This window comes from Chlorocebus sabaeus, chromosome 1, assembly GCF_047675955.1.
Source record: "Chlorocebus sabaeus isolate Y175 chromosome 1, mChlSab1.0.hap1, whole genome shotgun sequence".
Lineage (NCBI taxonomy): Eukaryota > Metazoa > Chordata > Mammalia > Primates > Cercopithecidae > Chlorocebus > Chlorocebus sabaeus.
In genome coordinates this window covers 72,994,953-73,016,058 of record NC_132904.1, presented here as the reverse complement: position 1 = coordinate 73,016,058, position 21,106 = coordinate 72,994,953, and the positions used below count along the sequence as shown (strand labels likewise).

Genomic DNA, 21,106 nt, shown 5'->3' with positions numbered 1-21,106 from the left:
CTTCCCGTTACCTACCACACAAAGCCCAAACTCCTCTGCCTAGCTTTCCAGGCTTTGTCAAACCTTAATTTTTAGAATTAACTAACGTACACCTCTCCTTTAATGTGCTGGTTTCCACATTGGTCTTTGAGTATACAAATTCCAATGCTACTTTTGCTCCTGTAATTTCCTCTGCTTATGAAAAGAGGCATGTCGAGTTCTTCTTCTATAGGCCTATATATCATCTATCAAATGACTAAGCACAGAATTATTACTTAATAAAAACATGAGTAATATGTCTTCAAAAAATAAACACAATTTTATTATTTTCCACAGGAAAACCTTAATATTCCTTACTTAAATTTTTTAAACAAAGTTACACTAAGAATAAGAATATTCTAGCTATATGTTAATTTTGCCAATACTGCCACAAAAAATGTCTTTATAATATACTTGCCATTATATAATGTTTCATTAGTCCAAGGTAACATGCTCTGAAGTTACATAAAAGAGCATTTTAACCTATGAACTAGCTTCACAACTTTTTCCATTTATTTGTAGTCTCTAAATAGTCAGCTGTTAAGAACTTCAAAAACCAAGCTGCCCATGATTCACTTATACTAACTTCCACTCTTAATTAACTTTAATCCTTCACATGTTGATTAATTCTATAGACCTTTTTGACACGGTTTCATACAGACCTCTTTTGACATGATTTACTATGTTTTTGACTTTATGCTAAAGTACAAGGGCCACTTTTTGACAAAACTTGCTTAACAAATGAATTATATTTTTACCTACTAAAATGTCTAATCCCTTCCATTACAGAAGTTTTTCAATTTATATGATAGTTGCAAACCAAGTCCACAAGCTTAACAAAACGTGGTGGGCGGGGTGGCAAATGTCAGAAAATAGGAGAAAAAGGAATAGCATAAGGAAAAGCAAGTCTAACATTATATTAAAATAGAATATAATTTATGATTCATACAATGATCAATTATAAATGTCTGAAATTCCAGTGAACATGTTTCTATATCAGGGGATACCTACATTATATTGAAGAAGTATTATTCATTACAAAAAAGTCACCTTCTGTGCTTTCACAGTAGACTGCCGTTCCCATGTTACAATAGAATTATACAAGTTCACTTGCTTAGCATTCTTTAGGGCAGATAATAAAACTCATGCATATATTCCTCTGTATCACAACACACAGCAGAGTATCTGGCTTGTAGCATATCAGAAGGACCCACTTATATAGTCTTCACTTATAAAACAATCGAGATATAATGGGTGCAAATAACTGTAAATCCCATTTGGGTGCAAATAACTGTAAATCCCATTTGGATAATAATGAACTATGATATTGATGCATTTCAGGCATTCTTATTTTTAAAAAAGATCCCTGTAGGCCGGGCGCGGTGGCTCAAGCCTGTAATCCCAGCACTTTGGGAGGCCGAGACGGGCGGATCACGAGGTCAGGAGATCGAGACCATCCTGGCTAACACGGTGAAACCCCGTCTCTACTAAAAAAATAGAAAAAATTAGGCGGGCGCCTGTAGTCCCAGCAACTCGGGAGGCTGAGGCATTGTAAACCCGGGAGGCGGAGCTTGCAGTGAGCTGAGATACGGCCACAACACTCCAGCCGGGGCGACAGAGCCAGTCTCCGTCTCAAAAAAAAAAAAAAAAAAAAAAAAAAAAAGATCCCTGTAAAAGTTTGGGCATTACAATAGGTAGGCTTAAAGAAGAACACAAATTTATTGGCTCAGATTTTACTATTCTATTACAGATTCTAAAATTACCTGATAATCTTGGTCTCTTAGGTGAGGTTTTATGTTGCTTTGCTCAAAGAATGAACGAATGAAAAAGTGCAAAAACAACAGCTTCTTTCCTGGACACTGTACTAAAGATCAGTAGAATTAAAGTTTTGCTATTGTCACAGGTTCTCATAATGTCCCCAGAATCAAGGTAGTGAGTTCAACTCTGAAGAATCCAATATAATTATTCATCTAACCCTCAACAAAGCTCACAAAAAAAGTACAAATCTGATAATCTAACATATAAACATGTAAATAAATATTTGATTCTATAAAATATGAATTGGCCAGGCGCAGTGACTGTACCAGCACTTTGGGAGCCCGAGGCAGGTGGATCACTGGAGGTCAGGAGTTTGAGATCATCCTGGCCAACACGGTGAAACCCTGTCTCTGCTAAAAATACAAAAATTAGCCAAGCGTGGTGGCAGGCGCCTGTAATCCCAGCTACTCAGGAGGCTGAGGCAGGAGAATTGCTTGAACCCGGGAGGCAGGGGTTGCAGTGAGCAGAGATCACACCACTACATACATTCCAACCTAGGTGACAGAGCAGGATTCTGTCTCAAAAAAAAAAAAAAAAAGATACGAATCAACTCTAAAGATAGTCACGGATTCCATTTAACTGCTTGTTCTAATAAAAAGAACAAAGTGATCTTTCTAGAAAGTACTCTGGAAGCATTAAATTGCATCCTAGGATATTTATACAGAGGAAGTAAGAATTCCACAAAATAATTTATGTATAATAATGTTCATCATAGAATTATTTATAACACCACACACACACACCCACGCACACACACACAAGACAGCCTGTAAGCAACCTAAAACTTGCTACAATAAGAAAATGGTTAATATGAGGGGGGGTGTCAAAATACATTTACTAGCATGGGAAAATAACATTACTATAGGAAACAAGGATAAAATCTGACTATATTGGATCCCAATTTAAAAAAATATACACACACACACACATTTATACAAATAAATGAATAGAAAAATGAATAAAAAGAAATATACCTAAATTTTAACACAGTCTTATGGATAGTAAAAATCATAGGTTTTTAATTTTCCTTGAACCTTGCTGTAGTTTCCAAATTCCCCCACAATGAGAGGGAAAGTATCTTTTTTTAAGTCTTCTATTCTTATAGCTAGATGTGTGAGTGTATTTTAAGAAAAGAGCCAGACACAGTGGCTCATATGAGCCTGTAATCCCAGCACCTTGGGAGGCCAAGGTGGGCAAATCGCTTGAGCTCAGGAGTCTGAGACCAGCCAGGGTGACATGCAAAACCCTGTCTCTAGAAAAAATACAAAAATTAGCCAAGCATGGCGGTGTGGGCCTGTAGTCTTAGCTACCTGGGAGGCTGAGGTATCAGGATTGCTTGAGCCCAGGAGGCTGACGCTGTAATGAGCCAATCACACCACTGCACCCTGGCCTGGGCAACAGAGTGAGACTTTGTCTTTAAAAAAAAAAAAAAAAAAAAAGGAAAGTACTTCTTTTTTGTTTGGGGGAGATGGGACCCTAGAAAAAGCATCTGCTCATGGATGAAGACAGAAAACTGTGTAAATTCATTCAACCAGGCTTATCAATAAACAGGCAATGAAATGTTTACAATAAACGTTACTATAAACAGGCAATGAAAGATTTTAAAACTAACCTATAATCCCAGTATCATAGATCAACAATAATATTATAAAATAAGAAAACTGTCTTTATAGAGAACAGTGAGATGTAACACAAGGATCAGTTTCGAGCAACCAGAAGAAGAGAAGTTCTTTGGAATAAAAGTGTCAGTGAAGCAGAGATAGAGATGTAATGAGCACCATGCAATGAATAAAGTTGTTTAAACTGTATGCCAAGTATATCCTGTAATGCTGGAAAAGTCTCTACTCATGTACACTCATGCACTTGAAGTAGCAACTAACCATGAACAGTTTTATAATTCAATATAAAGATGGATAACATGTTATACCTGTATAAGATACATAAATTTCAAATGACATCTCTGCTTTTAGGAAAATGTGCTTGCTTGTATTGCTCTAACCAGGTACAAAGCAGCTACATTATGAATTAGGTCTGAAAATAGAGGACTTGTGACATCTAAACATTCCTTCAAGCTATATGAAACTACAAATTCACGTATAAGTACAGAAAAATCCTTAAGGTCATAAAAAACTACCTACCAATGAAATACATGATCGCTTTTTGACAAATGTTTAAGTGCTTTATACTATGTAAAGATACTGTCAAGTAATAAATTATAATTTAAGTTTTAACTGTTATTTAAAATATCCTCTTAAAACCTGGAGTACGATGATTCTTTCCCTACCGGTTTCACCCTCCTCAGTCTGGCAAACATTAGATTTTCTCACTTACACTTAAAAGTAGAGCCAAAATTAACAGCTTTAAATATAGCACTTTATGCCAATACCATGCTCTACTTTGCTTTTTTATTTTTTAACTCCCTTAGTTATCAGCAACATCAAATTACTGCCAGGAACTTCAATCCCTTGACTTTAAAATGTTAGAACAACTCATCTGGGGCATACAAAATATGACTCATCTACAAAAATGTTAGACAATTAAAGTCTACAGTCTTGCTTAATCAGAGCTTATTTACATCATTTTAATTAAAAATAATAATCGATGAAAGCAGATGCCATGTTAACATTACACATTAGGGTTCACAACCCAAGAACTGCAGAGATTAATGAGCCAATAAAAACCAGGTATGGTTTCCATATACCAATAAATAGGCAGACGGTTGGCTTTCACTATTAAAGTAAAATATTTCTGAAAAGCAAAGTTAATATAAATAGCAAAAAGCAAATAAACTATTCAAATATTTTTATTTTTCATAAACTAAAGTGACATTAGTAATTGAAATTATGAGATATGTTCCCCAAAACATATTTAGAACAAATAATAATTCTTCCACTTTCTAACTCTAATTGGTCTTGGACAGGTCAATTTGATCTCTCTAAACCCAAATCTATCTTCCTTTGTAAATTTAGCACAACAGCAACCACCTCAGAGTTGTTATGGGGTCTGAATGGGTTGACAAATAGGAGAATACTTTGCAAATGAAAAATCTCTATGCATATATAAACTGACTAAAAGCAACTAAAGGTTCTTTCCATTTTAAAACTATCAAAAGCTTTATATGTAAATATTGAATATTAAAACTAAAAACTATATTTAATCATGAAACATAAGGACTAAAACAAAGCTTTAGATTTCTAAGCAAAACACTGAGATCAAATATAATCCTTCAATGAAATAAGTTCTTTATTTTTCTCTCAATGAAGGCCACCTATACCTTTAACATATTTCAGATATACCTACCAGAAACTATATTACTGCTAATTATCTTGCCCCCCAAGGTAGCTAATGATTTGGGTACTACTGTAATGATGCTACCACTTGTAGTTTTCACATAGGTTGCAGCTCCAGGGGTTGCAGCCATCCGACCAATGGATGGGCTCACTGTTGGCCGGGTATAGGTTGCTTGTGTGCCTATAGAAAGGGAAAAGCCAAAAGAAAAAGTTGTCATTGCTTATAGAAGAATGATAACTAATACAGTTTAACTGTAATTCAATATAATCTATATTGCTATAACTTGAAAATGGAATTTCAAGGTGTCAAGACATTAATTTATAATTTTACAGCCAGTTTTCAACACATATAGCAAGTACTACAGCCAAGTCGATTTAAATTAATTTTACACATAAAATTTTGTGATGTGTTGCATCAAATTACTAACCCAAGAAAAAGTAGAGTTAACTCTGTTCCCTTCTTCCACTACCCTTCTTCTACTAGTTTTATGCCAAAAGAAACGAATTTAATCATCTTTCCTGCCAGAGTATTTTGGATATTTCTGTCATAGATTTTAAGGTCTCTGCATCTGTTTTATGCTGTCTTAGTGCCAAACCCAATGTTGGCATTGAGCAAATAAGGCAGTATTGTTTGTCTAAAATTTTACAAACTTTCATTGCTTTGTAATCTGCTACCCTCTAAATACACATCCATCTTTTAAAGGGTTGGTTATTCTATCATTTTAGTAAAGATTAAAGTTAAAGCTGCCTAGAGTTGCCAGGAATATTTCTCTTTAGCCTAAAATTTTCTCTATTTACATATTTCCTCAACTTTAGACCTGTTAGACTATTTTTCTTCATGTGTCTCAAAAGATTTTATATCCTTCCCCACTATTTCTAACACTTTTTTCTTTTCTCCAAACAGGAATTAAAAGCTAACTACATGAGTCTGTTGTAGTTTCTCACAAATCCAGTAACTCAGAAAGGCTATTCCTAAATTAAGCATCAATGCCTTAGGGAGAATGAAAAAAAAAAAAAAAATGACTAAGATAACATCATCTTCACTTGAAGAAATTTCTTTCATTATATGATAATCAAATTCATGGACCACTTTGATAGCCATTTTCAACACTCACCTCCCCCCCCGCAAAAAATGGTTTTACCAAGTTATTCACCTTTGAAAAATACAACCATTACCCAAAAAGGGAGAACGGGAAAAACAACAAGGAGAATTAGTTTAAATTGGTTATAAGCATACATCTGAATGGAAAAAAAAAAACCAAACCCCACGAAACTAGTGCAAAGTAAATATGCTATATGGATACATAGTTTTAATTTGGCAAATTACATCTGGAAAAAATTCAAATTAAGTTTTTGTTTAAAAAAAGAAACACTTATTATAACACAGACACATAAACATAGACAAAATATTATTTTTCACTACTTTTCCATAACATGAGGAATCACATATGCATAACACTGTTATCTATTTAGAAAAGTTTAGGGGAAGTATGATAAAGTTAATACTAAAGAATAATAGTGTTTAAAAGCACAAGCTTTACATAGAGACAGAAAGCAGAATGGTGATGCCAGGGATTGGAGAAAGTGGGGAAATGAAGCATTATTGTTGAATGAGTACAAGAGTTTCAGTTTCAGAAGATGAAAATGTTTTGGAGATAGATGGTGCTGATGGTTATACAACAATGTGAATGTACTTAATGCCAATGAACTATATATTTGAAAATGGTAAATTTCATGTTATATATATTTTACTGCAATTTAAAAAACAAAAGCAAGCACAGGTTTTAGAGTTAAACTGGTTCAAACCCTAGTTCTGCCTATTTTTGGCTATGTTACCTTAGGCAAGTTGCTGAAAATGGAGATGATAAAGCCTAAAGGAGACTAAGTGCAATGTTTGTAAAGACCTTTACACACTGGCCAATAAATGACAGCTCATAAGCTTGAGACAGGTATCATTTTACACTATTTAAATTCTGTCATCTAAATACTAGCCATCCTCAAAACGTCTGGTTAAAGAGTCATACATTTAAAATAACAGTAATGGCTAATTATAATATTAATAGTGACAACTATTGAGCACTATGCTGGGGACTTTCTACATACCTGATTTCATTTAGTACTTATAATAACCTTATGGTATAGGGATTATTATCCCATTTAAATAAACAGGAGAAAAAAACAAAAACAAATAAACAAAGAAAAATATTTAGAGGGATTAAGTAATCTGCTCAAGGCCACATTTTAGATAGTGTTACTATCCAAAATGTTCAACATTCACTTCCTCCAGCATATGCTGGTTGCTTGCCTATCAGAGCACAATGCCATTCTGTGCTTCCCTCAGTCTCAGCAATGCTTAGTAAACTGTAACGTAACATATACACTTCTCAACTTCATCAGAGTGAAATCCTTGTGGGTTGGGTCAATTTTATTCAACAAATCCTGACTGAGCACCTACTTACAGACTGGCTCTGTATATATGGTAAATAAAATGGAGATGGTCCCTTACCCTCATAGAGCTTACGGTTCAATAAAAGGAACAATATTAAACAAACCAACATACAACTAGATAGGTAAGAAATTATGGGAAGTGCTATAAAGGAAAAGAACAAAGGATCATCAGAAAGAATAACAAAAGAAAGTTAACATCAGGGTGGTAAGGGTGTGAGAATCAAGAAAGGCCTCTTTGAAAAACTGTCTCATAAATCTCTGTATCCCAAGTGTCAAGTATATTACTGGTATAGAGAAACAATCTGATGAATGTATGATGAATGAATGAACTGATGCTCAAGAGAACTTACCAGTAGGAGTGGTTACCAGTTTAGTTGTCATAATTGCACCATTACTGCTAACCACCATAATAGGAGAATTGCTACTGGTGGGTAGAGTTGCTGTCACCGGTTTGGGTAAGATTTTACTTGGTTGAACCTGTTGTGTGATGATTTTAACACCTTTGAAAGAAGAAAGATAAATCTCAGCACAAATTATTTTCAAATACATGTCCCTTATACCAACCCAAGAGGGCAGCAGTCACACACATTTACTCAGTCTTGCCTAAGGAGAAGTTTTTTTTAATACTAATGAAACTAAACTTTTATTCCTCAAATTCCTATCTTTCTTAGTTTATTTCTCATTTCAGAAATGCAACTAAAACACTTACATTAACAAGGTTCATAAAGAAAAACAAATCTTTTGTCTATGATTGTATTATATAAGAGCTTTCAAACCAAATTATCCACTGGACTTGAACTTTACAGGCAAATAATCCTTTCCATACAAATACTTAGGATGAAAGGACTAGCGTAAGAGGTCAAAAACAAAAGGTAATGTGCTTTTATGTATCCCCAACTTCGCCAAAATATTTGTACAACTCCTTAAACTTACATAAAAGCTGTTGAAAAATATAAAGACAAAGAACTTTTTTTGTTTGAAATTTTTAATTGCCTTCTTTTAAAATAATTTTTAATAGCTCACTTTGTCAAATACAGGATACATAAAAAGATACATTATTTTTCTACCTATACAAAAAATGTGTGGACAAGAACTTGAAGGTGATAGGCAAAAATAAAATTAAAGTGCTACGGTGGTGATGTTTTTTTTTTTTAATTTTCTAAATTTTTCTTTATGCCATAATTGTTACATTGACTTTCCAAACATAAACATTCCTTTAACCTTTTTTTCATTTAGAAAAAAAAAAGTGTAGCTTGCTGCCAGCATTCATTTAATTTTATATAAACACACTCTCTGAGGCTGAAACAAATCTGAGTGATTTTCAATATGAAAATAAAATATAAAAACTGTTTTTGAGAACTATGTTAACATCACACCTAGGAATGCTAGCTTCTAGGATTTGACATTTTCTGCAACTGAGAATTACTATATTTTGTAAATGGAAATACCACTACTAAAAACAGAATGCTATAAATAGAATAATGTCTTTTGTTTCCAAAGTCAATATAATAGAGCAATGCAAAAATAATAATCAAAGCAAGATATTTCGTGGCAAAGTTATCTTGGAGTAAACGCTACAGCTGCAAGTGCCACCAGCAAGTATTCTCGGGGTAAATGAGAAAGGGGTTAAAAGAAAATTTCCTATGCCAACTATAAAGTTAAATTGGTAGCTAATGAAGGAAATTTTTGGTAACACTCTTTCCCCACTACTATCTTCACTGAAATAATTCATGAGTTAAAATATGTTATTATAGACAACTAAAAATTATATTACTTTTGAGATGGTGATTTAGGTTAAGACATTAGGAAGCAACCAGATCTATTTATTTAATAGCATTAAATAATTTTACATTTCTTGTAGCCAACAAAGTTGTTATGACATCTAAGTATATAATTAGACAAGTTACATAATCTCTGTGACTCAGTCTCCTCCTCCATAAAATAATGATTCTATTAGTATATACCTCATAGGGCTGTTGTTAAGATTAAATAAATCACACCTGTAAAGTGCATAATGAACAGAAAAATTCAGTAAATAATTATTATGGAAATTTTAAAAATCTGATTATAATAAATCTTAAGCACCGAGGTTTGTGGGGGGAATAATTTCTAGTATTTATTTCATTAGTGAATTACAGTAATTATTATTATTATTATTTTGAGATGGAGTCTCACGCTGTCCCCAGGCTGGAGTACAGTGGTGCAATCTCAGCTCAATGCAACCTCCACCTCTGGGTTTAAGTGATTCTCCTGTCTCAGCCTCCCGAGTAGCTGGGATTACAGGCGCCCGCCACCACGCCCGGCTAATTGTTTTGTATTTTTAGTAGAGACAGGGTTTCACCATGTTGGCCAGGCTGGTTTTGAACTCCTGACCTCAAGTGGCCTACTGGCCTTGGTCTCCCAAAGGGATTACAGGCGTGAGCCACCAGACCCGGCCAGAATTAAGTAATTCTTAAAGCACATATAAAAAGAAGCTTCTAAAGAAATAACCACACAGAGAAAAAATTAAGATAATCATAAAATGACTTTGCTCAATTATATGCAAATGTTTAAAATCTGAATTAAATAGGTAATTTTCTAGGAAAGTATTACTTATCAATATTGACCCCAGAAAAGAGAAAAAACGTAGACAAATTTCCACAGATAAAAATTTCAGGAGCTGTGCCCCCTTGCCAAAAAATAGCAGGCCCAGATAGTTGCATTGCAGAATTCTACAGTCCTTTTAAAGGAAGTAATTCCAATGTACTTAAAATCATTCCGAATACTGATATCTGGCATGGCGACATGAGCTCTGCTGACCCCCTAACCCAGTGAAACTGGTAAAAATTATAAAACCACCACCATTGAAAGGCTCCAGAAATGGTGCCAAGGGCAAATAGTAAATGAAAAAACATCTACTCAAGAAAAACTCAAAAAATTCATTGAGAAAGGCAAGATCTGTGGTATTTAAACCAAGACCATTTCCTCCTTCCCTACTACTAGCTCAGCAAGGGGGACATTCCATTCCAGATGGCTGCAGTGAAGAACTCAGGGTTCCTTCTCTGCCAGCTGCCAGTTTAAAGGTTTTCTTCTCAGGAGAAACCAGACTTCAGATTATATCATCCTGCCCTCAGCTACCCACTGCTAAGGCTAAGTTCTGGGCAAGAGAAGTATGGATGTGAGAGCTCTCTTATTCTGCCCAGCCCCCAGTTTGGGGACAAGGCTCTACCTTGGGCACAGTACCACTGAGTATATTAAAGTACTGATAGCTCTTGCTCTGGTAAAGCAGTGACTCCACCACCAAGCAAGGCAAGCTATGAGGACCTCAGGCTGCTCCCCAACCCCTCACTCCCACTCAGTGAACACTCAGTGCCTAAAGCAGGGGTCTGTGAGAGAAGTCTGCCACTTACCCCACCCCAGATTCCAGAGTCCTGGCTCAGAGACTTTGCCAAAGGATAGAAATAATTCATAAAACAGATAGCTCCTAATTTCTTCCCAAAGGAACTAACTCCATTTATATCAGAGCATGGAGAAGTTCAAGACCAAGGGCATTCTCAAGAACAGTGAAGGAAGTGGGGCAAGGCAACCAGAAAGAGATTCACGGATGTCATGAACACCTAGTCTAGACTGCAGACAATTTATAGGGAAGAAGCAGATAATATAAAAGCTGGGAAGAGCTTTCGTCAGGTTAGAAGAAATATCAAAAATGAACCCCAGAAACTATTCCTTCAAAGGAGTCAAAATTTGGATTACAGAGTAATGCATGCTCCAAAGCTTTCTGAAAACAACAGAGCAATCAGCCAGCAGTTAATAGAGTTTAACAGCTGGGTGTGGTCAAGGAAAGAACAGAAAAAAGCCAAACTAACACCACTGTCATCCCAAAGTGACTGTAAGTATACCCAGAGCAGTGCCTCCTTGAGGAGTAATATCAGATGCTTAGATGAAGGAGCACAGGGTGGAGAGGGAATAAAAAGACTTCACTAAAATAACTGATCCCATCACTAAACAAATAACTAGGCAAATAATAACAACAAATCCCCAGTGAGGGGAGACCAGTACCCAGGTACTGCATGGTCATCCCTCAGTATCCATGGAAGATTGCTTCCAGGACCCTGTTGATACTCAAATCTGTGGATGTTCCAGTCCTTTATAAAAAATGGTGTAGCATTTGTGAAACCTATGCACACCCTCCTGCATACTTTAAATCATCTCTAGATTACTTATAATACCTAATACAATATAAATGCTATGTAGCTGTTATACTATATTGTTTCTGTATTTGCATTATTTTTTACTGTTGTATTATTATTTTTGTTGTCTTTTTCCTAAATATTTTTGATCCATGGTTGCTTGAATCTGAAGATGTAGAAGTTACAGATACAGAGGGCTGTATGTATATTATCTAAAATGTACAATTTCTAACAAAGACATAAGGAGGCAGGTAAAGAAACAGGAAATATTACCCATGCCTTAGAAAAAACAAACAACAGAAACTATAAGAGCAACCAGATGTCTGACTTAACTGAAAAATACTTTGAAAGAGCCATTACAAATATGTTCACAGAACTAAAGAAAAACATGATTATAGAAGTAAAAATGGCTATGAGGACAATATTACATCAAATAAAGATCAATAAAGAGACAGAAATTATTTTTTAAAAAGAGCCAAACAGAAAATCTGGAGGTTAAAAGTAAAGTCACTGAACTAAAAAATGCACTAGAGGGGTTCACATGTAGATCTGAACTGGCAGAAGAAAGAATTCACAAATCTGAAAAATGATCAATAGAGGTTTATGTGAGCTAAAGAACAAAGAGAAGAAAGAATGAAGAAAAATTAACAGAGCTTCAGAGAAATGTGGGACATTAAATACACCAACATACATATAATGGAAGTACCAGAGGTGGGAAGAGAGAGAAAAAAAGAAATATTCAAAGAAATAACGGCTGAAAACTTTCCAAATGTATTGAAAAGCAGTAACATATATGTTTAAGAAGCTCAACAAATTACAAATAAGATAAACACAAAGATCATAAACAGATATATGTCAGTAAAAATGCTGAAATTCAAAGACAAAAAGAAAATCTTACACAGCAAGAGAAAAACAACATACCACTTACAAGGGAATTGCAATAAAGTTATGTAAGAGCTGACTTCCCAGAGGAAACAATGAAGCCAGCAGGCAGTTGGATAACACATTTGAAGTGAAAAAACAAAAACAAAAAAAACCCACCAACGAAGAATCCTATATTCAGCAAAGCTTTCAAAAATGAAGAAAGACTTTACCAAATAAACAAATCTGCAAGAATGTGTTGCTAGCAGACCCACCTTACATGAGACACTAAAAGAAATTCTATGAACAGAAAGAATAAGGAAAAAGACAGTGATGTCTGCTCTTGACACTTCAATATTATACCAGAGGTTCAAGTCAGAGAAAATGGGCAAAAGAAAGAAAAAAAAAAAGCATCCAGATCTAAACAGAAGAAACTCTACCCCATTTAAAGATGACATGATCCTTTATATTATTTAAAAAAAAAAAAAGCATCCAGATTGAAACAGAAGAAACTCTACTCCATTTACAGATGACATGATCCTTTATACTATTAAAAAAAAAAAAAAAAAAAAGCATCCAGATTGAAAAAGAAACTCTACCCCTATTTGCAGATGATATGACCCTTTATTTAAACAACAACAACAACAACAACAACAAGGAATCCACTAAAAGATATTAGAACTAACAAATGAGACATGAGTTTGGAAAGGCTGCAGAATACAAAGTCAACACACAAAAATCTATAAATTAGCAATATACAATCTAAAAAGTTAAATTAACAATTGCATTCATAATAGCACCAAAAGAACAAAATAGGAGTAAATTTAACAAAAGAAATACAAAATGTATACTCTGAAAACTACAAAACATTGAAAGAAATTAAAGATCTAAATAGGAAAGCATACCATGCTCACAGACCAGAAGATTTAACATTGTTAAGATGACAATACTCCTCAAATTAATCTACAGATTCAATGCAACCTATATCAGAATCTCAGTTGACTTCTTCCTAGAAATTGACAAGCTAACTCCAAAATTCATATGGAATTTCAAGAGACTCGGGATAACCAAAACAATCTTTAAAAAAAAAAGAATTAAAAATCATAGGCGGGAGCCCCAGCACGGTGGCTCCTGCCTGTAATTCCAGCACTTTGAGGGGCTGAGGCAGGTGGACCACCTGAGGTCAGGAGTTCGAGACCAGACTGGCCAACATGGTGAAACCGTCTCTACTAAAAATACAAAAATTAGCTGGCCTTGGTGGTACGCGGCTGTAAACCCAGCTACTCAGGAGGCTGTGGCAGAATTGCTTGTACCCGAGCGGCGGAGGTTGCGGTGAGCTGAGATCGCACCGCTGCACTCTAGCCTGGATGACAGAGCGAGACTCAGTCTCAAAAAAAAAAGGAAGAAGGAGAGGACTCAAATGCTTCCTGATTTCAAAATTTACTACAAACCAATGGTAATCAAAACAGTATGGTACTGGCATAAGACATGTAGATCAATGGAACAGAATTGAAAGGCCAGAAATAAAACCATACAACTGCTTTTTGACAAAGATGCCAAGATCATTCAATGGGGGAAAAATAGTCTTTTAAAAAAATTCTGTTGGGACAAATGAAGAGATATGTGCAAAGGAATGAAGTGAGAGAGACCCTTACATCACACATATACAAAATTAACTCAAATGAATCAAACATTTACACTTAGAGGTAAAACTACCAAACTCTTAGAAAAAAACTTAGGGTAAATCTCTAACATACTGGATTTGGCAAAGGATTCTTGGATATAACAATAAAAGCATGAGCAACAAAAAGGAAATAGAAAAGTTAGATATCAAAAATTGCAGTATTTAATTTAATTTATTTATTTGAGACAGAGTCTTGCTCTGTCACCCAGGCTAGAGTGTAGCGGCGCAGTCTTGGCTCACTGCAACTTCTGCCTCCTGGGTTCAAGCAAGTCTTCCGAGTAGCTGGGATTACAGGTGCACATCATCACGCCTGGCTAATTTTTTTATTTGTAGAGATGGGTTTTCACCATGTTGGCCAGGCTGGTCTCAAACTCCTGACCTCAAGTGATCCACCTACCTTGACCTCCCAAAGTGCTGGGATTACAGGCAGGAGCCACTGAGCCCAGCTAACTGCTGTGTTTTAAAAGATACCATCAAGAAAGTAAAAAGACAATTCAGACAATGAGAAATAATACTTGCAAATTCCATATCTGAAGCAACTGTACCATTTTACATTCCCACCAGCAGATATAAACTGTACCATTTTACATTCCCACCACTAGAAATAAAACCATACATGTACATGTAAAATGGTACAGATATATATATTGCTCAATGGTAAAGAGACACATAACCCAATTTTAAAATGGGCAAAGGATCTGAATAGCCATTTTTTCAGGGAAAATATATAAAAGATCCAGTAAGCACATGAAAACATGCTAAACATCATTAGTTATCAGGTAAGTACACATCAAAACCACAGTGAAATATACTGTACACAAAGCAGACTGCCTAGAATCAGTGTAAGAGAATAACAAGTGTTGGCATGGATGTAGAGAAACCGGAACCCTCATACACTGCTGGTGGGAATGTAAAATGGTACCGTTGCTTTGGAAAACACGTCAGTTTATCAAACAATTAAACACAGAATTAACATATGATCCTGAGATTCCACTCCTAGGTATATATACAAGAGAACTGAATACCAAAAAACTTGCATACAAATATTTTTAGCAGTATTATTCATAACAGCCAATAGGTGAAACAATCCAAATGCATATCAAAGGACAAACAGATAAACAAAATGTGAATTTTAATTCGCCACAAAAAGGAATGAAGTACTGATACATGCTACAAGATGGATGAACCTTAAAAAGATTACATTAAGTTCAAGAAGCCAGTTACAAAAGACCATATATGATTTCTTTGATATCAAAGTTTAAAATACGGAAATCTACAGACAGAAAATAATTAGTGGTTACTCGGGGCTGGGGGCAGGAAACTGAATGAATGGGTGCAAGGAGTAGTAGATCATCTTATGGGGTTTCTTTTTGAAGTGAAGTGTTCTAAAATCAATTGTTATCATGGCTGAACATATCTGTGAATATATTAAATAACATTACACTGTACATTTTAAATGTGTTCACTGAATGCTTAGTTAATTATATTTCGATAAAGCTCTTTAAGAAAAAAAAATTCCAGGTTGAGCACAGTGGCTCACACCTATAAACCCAATACTTTGGTAGGCGAAGGCAGGAGAATCACTTGAGGCCAGGTGTTTAAGACCAGTCTGGGCAACATGGCAAGACCCCAACTCTACAAAAAAAATTTTTTTAATTAGCCAGGTATGGTGGCATATGCTTGTAGTCTCACCTGAGGCTAAGGTGGCAGAATTGCCTGACGTACTTAAGCCTGGGCAACAGAGTGAGACCTTGTCTCTAAATAAATAAATAAAATTTAAACAAAAAATATTCCAGGGCATTAAAAAAAAAAAAGTTTTAAAATTCTTTCTTGGAAATACACATAATGCTCAAAGAAAAACCTGGCAAACACTGCACACAAAAAAGAAAATTACAGACTCAAATCACATTTGGTTATCAATATATTGTATTGTATAACTTCATACCAGTTTAAATTTCAAAAGACTTAAATACAAAATTATAAACTGTGATGGCAAATCTGGAAGCATTAAAGACCACAATGATAAATTCAACTACATATAAACAAATAGTGTTTTGCACAGAAAGCCCCATAAAGTCAAACGACAAACAAATAAACTGGAAAAAAATCTGCAAATTATGAAACGCACAGAATGCCAATTATCCTGACAGTATAAGAATTGCCAGAAATTGATCCAATAGGAAAGTGGACAATGGATACAGATAGCACACAAAAAGTGAATTACAAAGGGCACTAAAACATATAGTTTCTCAAACTCACTCTCAGTAAGATAAATGAAAAATAAAAAAAATACTAACATCCCCTCGCCACCATCACACTGGCAAAAATCCAACTGCTTGAAAATATACCGGAGGGAAGGTGGCACTGTGAGGAAACTGGGACTCATGTACATTACTGGTAGGAAGATAAATCAAAAATCCCGATAAGATGAAAACTTGGCAATATCTATCAAAACTGACATAGGAATCATACTTCTGGAAATTTATCCTACAGATACACTTACACACACAAAATGACATTATATAGGCTTGTTCACTGCATTTTGTTTGAATTTTAAAAAAAGAAAGACTGGAAACAACCTTACAGGGGATTCATTACATAAATTACGATTCAGGTATACTTTGTAGAGTTTACAGGTTCAGTTCCAGACCACTGAAATAAAGCAAATATCTCAACAGAGGAAGTCACATGAAAGTTTGGTTTCCCCAGTGCATATAAAAGTTATGTTTATACTATACTGTAGTCTATTATGTGTGCAATTGTATTATGTCTAAAAAAAAGTACATACCTTAATTTAAAATACTTCATTGCTAAAAAATGCTAATGATCATCTGAGCCTTCAGAGAGGTATAATCTTTTTGCTGGTGGAGGGTCTTGTCTCAATATTGATGGCTGTTGACTGGTCAGGTTGGTGGATACTGAAGGTTGGGGTGGTTGCAGCATTTTCTTAAAGTAAGACAACAGTGAAATTGGCTGCATGGATTGATTTTTCCTTCTGTAAAAGATTTCTTTGTAGCATGGAATGCTGTTTTACAACATTTTACCCACAGTAGAACTTCTTTGAAAATGGAAGTCAATCCTTTAAACTTGCCATTACTTTATCAACTAAGTTTATATAGTACTCTAAATTGTTTGTTGTCATTTCAACAACATCCACAGGACAGGGCACTATTACTTCATTAGAAGATTCCATCTCAAGAAACCACATTCGTTGCTCATCCATGAGAAGCAACTCCTCATCTAGTCAAGTTTTATTATAAGACAGTTATTTCTCCCACTGAAGACCTGAACCACTCAAAGTCATCCATAGAGGTTGGAATCCACTTCCTCCAAGTTCCTATTAATGTTGATATTTTGACTTCCTCCCATGAATCAAAAACGTTCTGAATGCATCTAGGACAGTGAATCCTTTCCAGAAGATTGACTTTGCCCAAATCCATTAGAGAAATCATTATGGCAGCTGCAGCCTTACAAAATGCTTTTTTTTTTTTTTAAGACAGAGTCAGCCAGGCTGGAATGCAGTGACACAATCATAGTTCACTGCAGTCTCAACCTCCTGGCTCAAGCAATCCTCCCACCTCAGCCTTCCAAGTAGCTGAGACTACAGGCATGAGCCACAGCATGCCTGGCTAATTTTTAGAAAAAATTTTTTTGTAGAGACAGGATCTCACCATGTTGCCCAGACTGGTCTCAAACTCCTGGGCTCAAACAATCCACCTGCCTCAGCCTCCCAAAGTGCTGGGGCTGCAGGCATAAGCCACCACACCCAGCCAAAAATCTATTTCTTAAGACCTGAAAGTTGAAATCATTCCTTGTTTCATGGGCTGCACAACGGATGTTATGTTAGCAGGCATGAAAATAATAGTAATCTTGTACATCTCCATCAGGGCTCTTGGGTGACTAGGTGCATTGTCAGTGGGTAGTAACATTTTGATAGGAATCTTTTTGTGTTTTCCTGAGCAGTAGGTCTCAATAGTGGGCTTAAAACATTCAGTAAACCATGCTGTAAACAGATGTGGTGTCATCAGGCTTTTTTGTTTCATTTATAGAGCACAGGCATAGTAGATTTAGCATCCTTTTTAAGGACCCTAGCATTTTGCGAATGGTAAATGAACATCAGCTTCAACTTAAACTCAGCAACTGCATTAGTCCTTAACAAGAGAGTCAGCCTGCTCTTTGAAGCTTTGAAGCCAGGCATTGACTTATCTATGAAAGCCCTAGATGGCATCTTCTTCCACTAAAAGGCTATTTTGTCTACATTGAAAATCTGGTGTTTAGTGTAGCCACCTTCATCAACCATCTTAGGTAGATCTACTGGATAACTTGCTGCAGCTTCTCCATCAGCACTTGCTGTTTCATTTTGTACTTTCACATTCTGTAGACGGTTTCTTTCCTTAAATCTCATGAACCAACTTCTGCTAGCTTCCAACTTTTCTTCTGCAGATTCCTCATCATTCGGGCCTTCATAGAAATGAAGTTTATTAACTGGCCTAATTTCAATATCGTCGTGTCTTTGGAAACAAGCAGGCCCAAGGAGAGGGAGAGAGATGGGGGAATGTCCAGTTCGTGAAGCAGTCAGAGCACACACAACATTTATTGATTAAGTACATCATCTTACACGAGCGTGGTTTGTGGTGGCCCAAAACAATTATAATAGTAACATCAAAGATCACTGATCACCGATTAAAGTAACAGATATAATAATAATAAAAAAAAACTTCGAGTTATTGTGAGAATCATCAAAATGTGACACAGACATAACATGACCACACATTGTTGGAAAAATGGTGCCTACAGACTTACTCGACATGGGGTTTCCACAAACGTTCAATTTGTAAAAAACACTTTGGGAGGCCAAGAAGGGCAGATCACCTGAAGTCAGGAGTTTGAGACCAGCCTGGCCAACATGATGAAACCCTGTCTCAACTAAAAATACAAAATAAGCCAGGTGCGTTGGTGGGTGCCTATAATCCCAGCTACTCGGGAGGCTGAGGCAGGGAGAATTGCTTGAACCCAGGAGGTAGAGGCTGCAGTGAACCAAGATTGCACCACTGCACTCCAGCCTGGGTAACAGAGCGAGACTCCATCTCAAAAAACCAAAAAACAAAAACAGACAAACAAACAAAAAAACTCCGCTAGTACTGGGAAGCACAATAAAGCAAAGTGTAATAAAACAAGGTATACCTGTATCACTGTAGAATGAAGAAGCAATTTAATTTTATGTATGGACTATATTAAAAAGATCTCTAAGATACATTGTTAAAAGTCGGGGGGGAAAAGCAAGGTGCATGTGTTATGCTTTACAAGTGTGTAAAGGAGGGGAGGTATAAGAATCCATATTTAAATTTTCTTGTATATGTGGAGACTCTGACAATATATAAGAAACTAAGCTTTTCTTAATGGCAAGGGAGAACTAGACAGAGGACAAGGATAGAGGACAAGTTATTCACTCTTAACTTTTTATACTGGTCAGTTTTTAATGAATGCTTTCTCTATTCAAAAAAAAATATATAGACCAGGTGCAGTGGCTCATGCCTATAATCTCAGTGATTTGGGATGCTGAGATGGGAGAATTGCTTTAGCTCGAGAGTTCAAGGTTACAGTCATTATGCTACTGCACTTCAGCCTGGGTGACAGAGCAAGACCCTGTCTCTAACAAAAAAATCAATAAACTGGCCGGGTTTGGTGGCTTATGCCTATAATCCTAGATCTTTGGGAGGCCAAGGCAGGAGGACTGCTTGAAGCCAGGATTTAAGATCACCCTGGACTATAAAGCAAGACCCTATCTCTACAAAAATAGTAAAATTAGCTGAGTGTGGTGGAATACGCTTGTAGTCCCAGCTACTCTGAAGGTTGGGACAAGAGGATTGCTTGAGCCTAGGAGTTCAAGGCTGCAGTGAGCCATGATCACACCATTGCACTCTACCCTGGGTGACAGAGTAAGACCTTGCCTAAAATTAATTAATATAGTATAACGTAATAAGTCATTCACAAATTAAAATGCCACTGATACAGACCTTAGAAACTGGTACCTTGCAGAAATAGGAAGTATTATATTAAGTAATTAATATAATTACTTATAATCTATTAGATATGGTGAAATCTCCCTTTCTTACTATAAAGATAAAATTATTTCAAATATAGAGTAATTTGCAGTGTAAAGGTCAAATGTGATAGGCAACACAAGTATTTTTTTGTATTGTTTTGGGTTTGGTTTTTGTGTTTTTTTTGAGATAGGCTCTCACTCTGTTGCCCAGGCTGGAGTACAGTGGTGTAGTCATAGCTCACTGCAACCTCAAACTTCTGGGCTCAAGCAATCCTCCTGCTCCCTCCCAAGTAGCTAGGATTACAGGCGCATGCCACCATGCCTGGCTAATTTTTAAATTTTTTGTAGACACCAAAAATGGTCTCTATAAAAGAGGTCTTGTTATGTTGCCCAGGCTGGTCTCAAACTCCTGGCCTCACATGGCCAACACATGTATATTGTAATACCATAAGCAAACGCTAAGAAAACAGAACAAAACGATATACTTGAAAATAATATATATAAGTCAAGACGAAACCCTAAAAATTCTTCAAGTAAACTACAAACAGGCAAGAAAAAAGACACAAGAAATGAAACAAGCAAAATAATAAAATGACGCATGTAACCACTACCATATCAAAATTACCTTAAATGTAAATGATCTAAATAATATCATTTAAAAGTTAAAGATTGGGGCTGGGTGCAGTGGCTCATGCCTGTAATCCCAGCACTTTGGGAGGCCGAGGTGGGCAGATCATGAAGTCAGGAGATCAAGACCATCCTGGATAACACG

At 35.8% G+C, this 21,106-nt stretch overlaps 1 protein-coding gene across 12 annotated transcripts in view; it reads right to left on the bottom strand.

Annotated features, from left to right (window-relative positions):
• The window catches only part of EMSY (EMSY transcriptional repressor, BRCA2 interacting), a 105,922-nt gene that overhangs the window by 31,664 nt on the left and 53,152 nt on the right, over positions 1–21,106 (bottom strand). For all 12 annotated transcript variants that reach the window (XM_038005446.2, XM_008020199.3, XM_008020200.3 and 9 more), the window contains 2 exons: positions 7,925–8,074; positions 5,137–5,307 (listed from right to left, as the gene is read on the bottom strand). In XM_038005446.2, the coding sequence (XP_037861374.1) occupies positions 5,137–5,307; positions 7,925–8,074 (321 nt within the window). The remainder of the gene's footprint in view (positions 1–5,136; positions 5,308–7,924; positions 8,075–21,106) is intronic.